This window comes from Triticum urartu, chromosome 5, assembly GCF_003073215.2.
Source record: "Triticum urartu cultivar G1812 chromosome 5, Tu2.1, whole genome shotgun sequence".
Lineage (NCBI taxonomy): Eukaryota > Viridiplantae > Streptophyta > Magnoliopsida > Poales > Poaceae > Triticum > Triticum urartu.
In genome coordinates, this window is record NC_053026.1 from 20809835 (window position 1) to 20820738 (window position 10904).

A 10904-nucleotide genomic window follows, 5' to 3' on the forward strand; every position below is an offset into this window, starting at 1 on the left:
GAATTCAATTATTATATATTTTTCATTGAAGAAATAACAGTAAATTGTAAAACCGAAAAAGGAAAAACAGGCAGAACAGTATGTATGGCGGCCAATTTACCAGGCGTGAGAGGCGAGTTGCTGCTTCGTCTCGCAATACATGTGTATAACTTTTCATGAGAAAAAACTATTGACACGCTAGCTCTACAAAAAAAGTGAAAATAGTGGTTTTTAATAGTGAACTGTACAAATACTGTTCCTTGTCTTCAAAATCACAATTTTTTCATTTTTGTGTACCTCGTGTGTCAGTGTATTTTCTCATATACCCGCAAAAAAAGTGCATTTTCTCATAAAAATTTGCACACATGGTATATACATCTGTATTACAATGTAGATTTGTTAACATAATATTTGGAACTTCAAAATACTATTTATTTTGAATTTGTTCTTTTCAAACCGAGCCCCATAAAGCTCGAGCACCAAAAGACATTTCTGATGGTAACACAAATTATACCTGTTCTTTAAGGATGGCAATGGGCAGGATAGAGTAATATCATACTCATACTCGTATAGTCAGTGGGTACAAAAATTCTATCCATACCCGTACCCACGGTATGACACTTTACCCGTATCCATACTCGACGGGTACCATACTCATTAGGTACCCAGCGGGTAGAACAAATAGTACACAAGTTGTTCATAGTTTTACACTCATTGATAGCTATTTGATAAAAAATCAATTATCTCAGCTCAATAACAGGTAGATAAGTACATGGTCACTATTAAAATTTAGAAATCATAACATACTCATAAGTCAACAAGAGTAGATGAAGCACATGACAAATTAATAATTAATTGATAACAACTTAACATTAGTTCACAAGCGGGTAGGGTATAAGTATATCCGTGGATACAAGACTTTATCCGTACCTTACATAACTTAACGGATAGGGTATAAGTACTATCTATGGGTATAAAAATATGCTTATACCATGCCCATATGGGTATAGTACCTATAGGTACCCGTATCATGGGTAAAATTGTCATCCTTGTATCTTGCCCAGAAGCTAAGCACGAGACGTCATACGATATTATCATATACGATTCCGTTTCAAAAAAAAAGATATTATCATATACGAGTGGTAGCAGGTACGTGCTTGGTCATTGAGTCCTTCAAAGACAAAAGATCAATCAACAAGGCCGGCAATTAAGAAAGGAGCAAATGAGCCCGATGCTGAGAGAGTAGCAAAGCAAAGCAGCAGGAAGGGAATGGCCGGCTGCGGAGGGGAGCTGAAGCTGGTGGGCATGTGGGCGAGCCCGTTCGTGGTGCGGGTGCAGATCGCGCTCCGCCTCAAGGGCCTCACCTACCAGTACGTGGAGGAGGACCTGCAGAACAAGAGCGAGCTGCTCCTCAGGTCCAACCCTGTCCACGGCGGCAAGGTGCCGGTGCTCATCCACAACGGCAAGCCTGTCTGCGAGTCGTCCGTCATCCTGCGGTACATCGACGAGGCCTTCTCCGGCGCCGGGCCCTCCTCCCCGCCGACGACCCTTACGGCCAAGCCGTCGCTCTCTCGTGGGCCGCTTTCATTGACGACACGGTAGGACGGGCGAGAAGAAGGACGAGGAGAGGAAGAAGACGGCCGTGGCCATGGAAACCTTGGAGGGGGTGTTGAGGGAGTCCAAGGCGAGGTTCTTCAGCAGGAGGGACGGCCCCGGCTACCTGGAGAGATTTAACCCAACAAACTCCCCCTCCCGACATCATGGGGGTCTCACTACCCCTCCCGACATCATGGAGGGTCTCACTACCTTCCGGCAGCCATGCCAGGGAGCCGGCGGCATACTTCGAGCTTCTTTCTTGTCGCCACTTTAGTCAACATATCAGCCCCATTGTTATCGGTGTGAACCTTCTCAAGTTGCATTTGCTTGGAATACAACACATCTCGAATCCAATGATAGAGGACTTCTATATGCTTAGACCTTGAATGAAAACTTGCATTCTTACTCAAGTGGATAGCACTTTGGTTGTCACAAAACAACACATACTTGTCTTGCTTAAAACCAAGCTCACAAGCCAACCGTTTCAGCCACAATAGTTCTTTGCTCGCCTCTGCTACTGTAATGAATTCAGCTTCAATTGTATTCAGTGCCACACACTTTTGTAGCCTACTTTGCCATGACACCGCTCCCCCTGCATAGGTAATCAAGTATTCTGAAGTAGACTTCCTTCTGTCAACATCTCCAGCCATGTCAGAATCTGAAAAGGCAATCAGCTTGGCTTCACCACCACCAAAGCAAAGTTTCAGATTTGTGCTGCCCCGAAGATATCTCAAAATCCACTTCACGGCTTCCCAATGAGGTCTTTTTAGATTGGACATAAATCTGCTCACGGTACTAACCGCATGAGCAATGTCAGGCCTTGTACACACCATAGCATACATCAAACTCCCAACTGCTGGAGCATAAGGAACATGATGCATTTCCTTTTTCTGTTATCAATGGTAGGACATTGCTTTCTGCTCAACTTGAAATGGGCTGCTAGTGGAAAACTCACAACTTTAGCATTTTTCATCCTGAACTTCTGAAGTACCTTCTCAATATACTTCTCTTGAGACATGTACAACTTGTTGCAATTTCTGTCTCGATCAATTCTCATTCTGAGAATGTTCTTTGCTGTACCTAAGTCTTTCATAGAAAAACATTTGCGCAGCTCCTTCTTCAGCTTAGCAATCCTAGAAACATTCTTGCCAACAATCAGGATATCATCACCATAGAGAAATAATATGATGAAATCATCACCCGAGAACCTCTGAATAAACACACAATGGTCTGAGCTACACTTCTTGTAGCCTTGCTCCCCCATGACAGTTTCAAACTTCATGTACCATTGTCTTGGTGATTGTTTGAGACCATAGAGAGTTTTCTTCAGCTTGCACACATAGTCTTCTTTGCCTTTTACAAGAAACCCTTCGGGTTGCTCCATGTATATTTCTACCTCTAACTCACCATGAAGGAATGCAGCCTTCACATCCATTTGCTCAACCTCCAAGTTGAGACTTGCTTCCATGCCAAGGATTACTTTTATGGATGTCATCTTCACAACCGGAGAAAAGATCTCATCATAGTCAATGCCTTTTCTCTGGCCGAATCCTTTTACAACTAGCCTGGCCTTGTACCTTGGATGTGATGTGTGCTCTCCTTGATTGATTCTATAGACCCACTGCTACCTCTTGAGCATGCGTTGGTTTTCCCTTGAAGAGGAAAGGGTGATGCAACAAAGTAGCGTAAGTATTTCCCTCAGTTTTTGAGAACCAAGGTATCAATCCAGTAGGAGACTACATGCAAGTCGCCTAGTACCTTCACAAACAAATAAGAACCTTGCAACCAACGCGATAAAGGGGTTGTCAATCCCTTCATGGCCACTTGCAAAAGTGAGATCTGATAAAGATAATAAGATAAATATTTTTGGTATTTTTGTTGTATAGATAGAAAAATAAAGATTGCAAAATAAATAGTAAACTAGAATTGTAAATCGGAAACTTATATGATGTAAAGTAGACCCGGGGGACATAGGTTTCACTAGTGGCTTCTCTCAAGATGGCATATGTTATGGTGGGTGAACAAATTACTACTGAGCAATTGATAGAAAAGCGCATAGTTATGATGATATCTAGGCATGATCATGAATATAGGCATCACGTCCGTGTCAAGTAGACCGAAACGATTCTGCATCTACTACTATTACTGCACACATCAACCGCTATCCAGCATGCATCTAGAGTATTAAGTTCATAAGAACAGAGTAACGCATTAGGCAAGATGACATGATGTAGAGGAATAAACTGAAGCAATATGATATAAACCCCATCTTTTTATCCTCGATGGCAACAATACAATACGTGCCTTGCTACCTCTACTGTCACTGGGAAAGGACACCGCAAAATTGAATCCAAAGCTAAGCACTTCTCCCATTGCAAGAAAGATCAATCTAGTAGGCCAAACCAAACTGATAATTCGAAGAGACTTGCAAAGATATCAAATCATGCATATAAGAATTCAGAGAAGAATCAAACATCGTTCATAGATAATCTTAATCATAAACCCACAATTCATCGGATCTCGGCAAACACACCGCAAAAAGAATTACATCGAATAGATCTACAAGAACATCGAGGAGAACTTTGTATTGAGATCCAAAGAGAGAGAAGAAGTCATCTAGCTGATAACTATGGACCCAAAGGTCTGTGGTAAACTACTCACACATCATCGTAGAGGCTATGGTGTTGATGTAGAAGCCCTCCGTGATCGAATCCCCGTCCGGCAGATCGCCGTAAAAGGTCTGCAGATGGGATCTCACGGGCACATAAGGTTGCGGCGGTGGAAAAGTTGTTTTGTGGCTCCCCTAGATGTTTTTGAAGGAAATATGCCCTAGAGGCAATAATAAAGTTATTATTTATTTCCTTATATCATGATAAATGTTTATTATTCATGCTAGAATTGTATTAACCGGAAACATAATACATGTGTGAATACATAGACAAACTTAGTGTCACTAGTATGCCTCTACTTGACTAGCTCGTTAATCAAAGATGGTTATGTTTCCTAACCATGAACAAAGTGTTTTTATTTGATTAACAAGGTCACATCATTAGTTGAATGATCTGATTGACATGACCCATTCCATTAGCTTAGCACCCGATCGTTTAGTATGTTGCTATTGCTTTCTTCATGACTTATACATGTTCCTATGACTATGAGATTATGCAACTCCCGTTTGCCGGAGGAACACCTTGTGTGCTACCAAACGTCACAACGTAACTGGGTGATTATAAAGGAGCTCTACAGGTGTCTCCAAAGGTACATGTTGGGTTGGCGTATTTCGAGATTAGGATTTTTCACTCCGAATGTCGGAGAGGTATCTCTGGGCCCTCTCGGTAATGCACATCACTTAAGCCTTGCAAGCATTGCAACTAATGAGTTAGTTGCGGGATGATGTATTACGGAACGAGTAAAGAGACTTGCCGGTAACGAGATTGAACTAGGTATTGGATACCGACGATCGAATCTCGGGCAAGTAACATACCGATGACAAAGGGAACAACGTATGTTGTTATGCGGTCTGACCGATAAAGATCTTCGTAGAATATGTAGGAGCCAATATGGGCATCCAGGTCCCGCTATTGGTTATTGACCGGAGATGTGTCTCAGTCATGTCTACATTATTCTTGAACCGTAGGGTTCGCACGCTTAACGTTACGATGACGGTTATTATGAATTTATGCATTTTGATGTACCGAAGTTAGTTCAGAGTCCCGGATGTGATCATGGACATGACGAGGAGTCTCGAAATGGTCGAGACATAAAGATTGATATATTGGAAGCCTATGTTTGGATATCGGAAGTGTTCCGGGTGAAATCGGGATTTTACCGGAGTACTGGGAGGTTACCGGAACCCCCCGGGAGCTATATGGGCCTTAGTGGGCTTTAGTGGAAAGGAGAAAGGGGCAGCCCAAGGTGGGCCGCGCGCCTCCCCCCTCCCCTAGTCCTATTAGGACAAGGAGAGGTGGCCGTCCCCCTCTCTCTCTTCCCCCCTCAAGGAATCCTATTCCAACTAGGATTGGGGGGGGGGAGTCCTACTCCCGGTAGGAGTAGGACTCCTCCTGCGCCCTCCTCCTGGCCGGCCGCCCCCTTCCCCTTGGATCCTTTATATACGGGGGCAGGGGGGCACCTCTAAACACACAAGTTGATCCTTGAGATCGTTCCTTAGCCGTGTGCGGTGCCCCCTGCCACCATATTCCACCTCGATCATATCATTATAGTGCTTAGGCGAAGCCCTGCATCGGTAGTACATCATCATCGTCACCACGCCGTTGTGCTGATGGAACTCATCCCCGAAGCTTTGCTGGATCAGAGCCCGGGGAGCGTCATCGAGCTGTACGTGTGCCTAAGAACTCGGAGGTGCCGGGGTAACGGTGCTTGGATCGGTCGGATCAAGAAGACGTACGACTACTTCCTCTACGTTGCGTCAACGCTTCCGCAGTCGGTCTGCGTGGGTACGTAGACAACACTCTCCCCTCTCGTTGCTATGCATCACCATGATCTTGCATGTGCGTAGGAATTTTTTTGAAATTACTGCGTTCCCCAACAGTGGCATCCGAGCCTAGGTTTTATGGTTTGATGTTATATGCATGAGTAGAACACAAGTGAGTTGTGGGCGATATAAGTCATACTGCCTACCAGCATGTCATACTTTGGTTCGGCGGTATTGTTGGATGAAGCGGCCCCGACCGACATTACGTGTACGCTTACGCGAGACCGACATTACGTGCATGTCATACTTTTGATGTACCGAAGTTAGTTCGGAGTCCCGGATGTGATCACGGACATGACAAGGAGTCTCAAAATGGTTGAGACATAAAGATTGATATATTGGACGACTATATTCGGACACCGGAAGTGTTCCGGATAAATTTCGGATAAAACCGGAGCACCGGGGGGTTACCGGAACCCCCCGGGGGGTTAATGGGCCTTATGGGCCTAAAGTGGAGAAGAGGAAGGGGCTGCCAGGGCAGGCCGCGCGCCCCCTCTCCCCCTAGTCCGAATTGGACAAGGAGGGAGGGGCGGCGCCCCCCCTTTCCTTTTCTCCCCCCTCTCTCCTACTTGGACAAGGAAACGGGAGGGGAGTCCTACTCCCGGTAGGAGTAGGACTCCTCCTGCGCCCTCCTCTAGGCCGGCCGCACCCCCCCTTGGATCCTTTATATACGGAGGCAGGGGGGCACCCTAGGACACACAAGTTGATCCACGTGATCGTTCCTTAGCCGTGTGCGGTGCCCCCTGCCACCATATTCCACCTCGATCATATCGTTGTAGTGCTTAGGCGAAGCCCTGCGTCGGTAGAACATCATCATCGTCACCACGCCGTTGTGCTGACGGAAATCATCCCCGAAGCTTTGCTGGATCGGAGCTCGGGGAGCGTCATCGAGCTGTACGTGTGCTAAGAACTCGGAGGTGCCGGAGTAACGGTGCTTGGATCGGTCGGATCGGGAAGACGTACGACTACTTCCTCTACGTTGCGTCAGCGCTTCCGTTGCGGTCTACGAGGGTACGTAGACAACACTCTCCCCTCTCGTTGCTGTGCATCACCATGATCTTGCGTGTGCGTAGGATTTTTTTTGAAATTACTGCGTTCCCCAACAGTGGCATCCGAGCCTAGGTTTTATGGTTTGATGTTATATGCACGAGTAGAACACAAGTGAGTTGTGGGCGATATAAGTCATACTGCCTACCAGCATGTCATACTTTGGTTCGGCGGTATTGTTGGATGAAGCGGCCCGGACCGACATTACGCGTACGCTTACGCGAGACCGGTTCTCCCGACGTGCTTTGCACAAAGGTGGCTTGCGGGTGACTGTTTCTCCAACTTTAGTTGAACCGAGTGTGGCTACGCCCGGTCCTTGCGAAGGTTAAAATGGCATCAACTTGACAAACTATCGTTGTGGTTTTGATGCGTAGGTGAGATCGGTTCTTGCTTAAGCCCGTAGCAGCCACGTAAAACTTGCAACAACAAAGTAGAGGACGTCTAACTTGTTTTTGCAGGGCATGTTGTGATGTGATATGGTCAAGACATGATGCTAAATTTTATTGTATGAGATGATCATGTTTTGTAACCGACTTATCGGCAACTGGCAGGAGCCATATGGTTGTCGCTTTATTGTATGCAATGCAATCGCGATGTAATGCTTTACTTTATCACTAAGCGGTAGCGATAGTCGTGGAAGCATAAGATTGACGAGACGACAATGATGCTACGATGGAGATCAAGGTGTCGCGCCGGTGACGATGGTGATCATGACGGTGCTTCGGAGATGGAGATCACAGGCACAAGATGATGATGGCCATATCATATCACTTATATTGATTGCATGTGATGTTTATCTTTTATGCATCTTATCTTGCTTTGATTGACGGTAGCATTATAAGATGATCTCTCACTAATTATCAAGAAGTGTTCTCCCTGAGTATGCACCGTTGCGAAAGTTCTTCGTGCTGAGACACCACGTGATGATCGGGTGTGATAGGCTCTACGTGCAAATACAACGGGTGCAAAACAGTTGCACACGCGGAATACTCAGGTTATACTTGACGAGCCAAGCATATACAGATATGGACTCGGAACACGGAGACCGAAAGGTCGAGCGTGAATCATATAGTAGATATGATCAACATAGTGATGTTCACCAATGAAACTGCTCCATCTCACGTGATGATCGGACATGGTTTAGTTGATTTGGATCACGTGATCACTTAGAAGATTAGAGGGATGTCTATCTAAGTGGGAGTTCTTAAGTAATTTGATTAATTGAACTTAAACTTTTCATGAACTTAGTACCTGATAGTATCTTGCTTGTTTATGTTTGATTGTAGATAGATGGCTCGTGCTGTTGTTCCGTTGAATTTTAATGCGTTCCTTGAGAAAGCAAAGTTGAAAGATGATGGTAGCAATTACACGGACTGGGTCCGTAACTTGAGAATTATCCTCATTGCTGCTCAGAAGAATTACGTCCTGAAAGCACCGCTAGGTGCCAGGCCTGCTGCTAGAGCAACACCAGATGTTATGAACGTCTGGCAGAGCAAAGCTGATGACTACTCTATAGTTCAGTGTGCCATGCTTTACGGCTTAGAATCGGGACTTCAATGACGTTTTGAACGTCATGGAGCATATGAGATGTTCCAGGAGTTGAAGTTAATTTCAAGCAAATGCCCGGATTGAGAGATATGAAGTCTCCAATAAGTTCTATAGCTGCAAGATGGAGGAGAACAGTTCTGTCAGTGAGCATATACTCAAAATGTCTGGGTATAATAATCACTTGATTCAGATGGGAGTTAATCTTCCAGATGATTGCGTTATTGACAGAATTCTCCAATCACTGCCACCAAGCTACAAGAGCTTCGTGATGAACTATAATATGCAAGGGATGAACAAGACTATTCCCGAGCTCTTCGCAATGCTGAAAGCTGCGGAGGTAGAAATCAAAAAGGAGCATCAAGTGTTGATGGTCAGCAAGACCACTAGTTTCAAGAAAAAGGGCAAAGGGAAGAAGAAGGGGAACTTCAAGAAGAACGACAAGCAAGTTGCTGCTCAAGAGAAGAAACCCAAGTCTGAACCTAAGCCCGAAACTGAGTGCTTCTACTGCAAGCAGACTGGTCACTGGAAGCTGAACTGCGCCAAGTATTTGGCGGATAAGAAGGATGGCAAGGTAAACAAAGGTATATGTGATATACATGTTATTGATGTGTACCTTACTAATGCTCGCAGTAGCACCTGGGTATTTGATACTGGTTCTGTTGCTAATATTTGCAACTCGAAATAGGGACTACAGATTAAGCGAAGATTGGCTAAGGACGAGGTGATGATGCGCGTGGGAAACGGTTCCAAAGTTGATGTGATCGCGGTCGGCACGCTACCTCTACATCTACCTTCGGGATTAGTATTAGACCTAAATAATTGTTATTTGGTGCCAGCGTTGAGCATGAACATTATATCTGGATCTTGTTTAATGCGAGACGGTTATTCATTTAAATCAGAGAATAATGGTTGTTCTATTTATATGAGTAATATCTTTTATGGTCATGCACCCTTGAAGAGTGGTCTATTCTTATTGAATCTCGATAGTATTGATACACATATTCATACTGTTGAAGCCAAAAGATGCAGAGTTGATAATGATAGTGCAACTTATTTGTGGCACTGCCGTTTAGGTCATATCGGTGTAAAGCGCATGAAGAAACTCCATACTGATGGACTTTTGGAACCACTTGATTATGAATCACTTGGTACTTGCGAACCGTGCCTCATGGGCAAGATGACTAAAACACCGTTCTCCGGTACTATGGAGAGAGCAACAGATTTGTTGGAAATCGTACATACAGATGTATGTGGTCCGATGAATATTGAGGCTCGTGGCGGATATCATTATTTTCTCACCTTCACAGATGACTTAAGCAGATATGGGTATATCTACTTAATGAAACATAAGTCTGAAACATTTGAAAAGTTCAAAGAATTTCAGAGTGAAGTTGAAAATCACCCTAACAAGAAAATAAAGTTTCTACGATCTGATCGTGGAGGAGAATATTTGAGTTACGAGTTTGGTGTACATTTGAAAAATTGTGGAATAGTTTCGCAACTCACGCCACCCGGAACACCACAGCGTAATGGTGTGTCCGAACGTCGTAATCGTACTTTACTAGATATGGTGCGATCTATGATGTCTCTTACTGATTTACCGCTATCGTTTTGGGGATACGCTCTAGAGACGGCCGCATTCACGTTAAATAGGGCACCATCAAAATCCGTTGAGACGACGCCTTATGAACTGTGGTTTGGCAAGAAACCAAAGTTGTCGTTTCTAAAAGTTTGGGGCTGCGATGCTTATGTGAAAAAGGTTCAACCTGATAAGCTCGAACCCAAATCGGAGAAATGTGTCTTCATAGGATATCCAAAGGAAACTATTGGATACACTTTCTATCACAGATCCGAAGGCAAGACTTTTGTTGCTAAATTCGGCAACTTTCTGGAGGAGTTTCTCTCGAAAGAAGTGAGTGGGAGGAAAGTAGAACTTGACGAGGTAACTGTACCTGCTCCCTTGTTGGAAAGTAGTACATCACAGAAAACTGTTTCTGCGATACCTACACCAATAAGTGAGGAAGTTAATGATAATGATCATGAAACTTCAGAACAAGATACTATTGAACCTCGTAGAACAACCAGAGTGAGATCCGCGCCAGAGTGGTACGGTAATCCAGTTCTGAAAGTCATGCTACTAGATCATGATGAACCTACGAACTATGAAGAAGCGATGGTGAGCCCAGATTCCGCAAAGTGGCTTGAAGCCATGAAATCTGAGATGGGATCCATGTATGAGAAC

The 10904-nt window shown here is 44.5% G+C and overlaps 1 protein-coding gene across 1 annotated transcript; it reads left to right on the plus strand.

The window, feature by feature from the left end:
• The first annotated feature begins 1155 nt into the window (after positions 1 to 1155).
• On the plus strand, positions 1156 to 1926 carry LOC125555477 (probable glutathione S-transferase). Its single transcript, XM_048718419.1, has one exon. The coding sequence runs from the start codon at positions 1249 to 1251 to the stop codon at positions 1579 to 1581; it is 333 nt and encodes a 110-aa protein (XP_048574376.1). The 5' UTR covers positions 1156 to 1248; the 3' UTR covers positions 1582 to 1926.
• The last annotated feature ends 8978 nt before the right edge of the window (positions 1927 to 10904 follow it).

Bases quoted from the DNA above. Each gene is read 5' to 3' on its own strand.
- LOC125555477 (XM_048718419.1), top strand. From the start codon at position 1,249: ATGGCCGGCTGCGGAGGGGAGCTGAAGCTGGTGGGCATGTGGGCGAGC.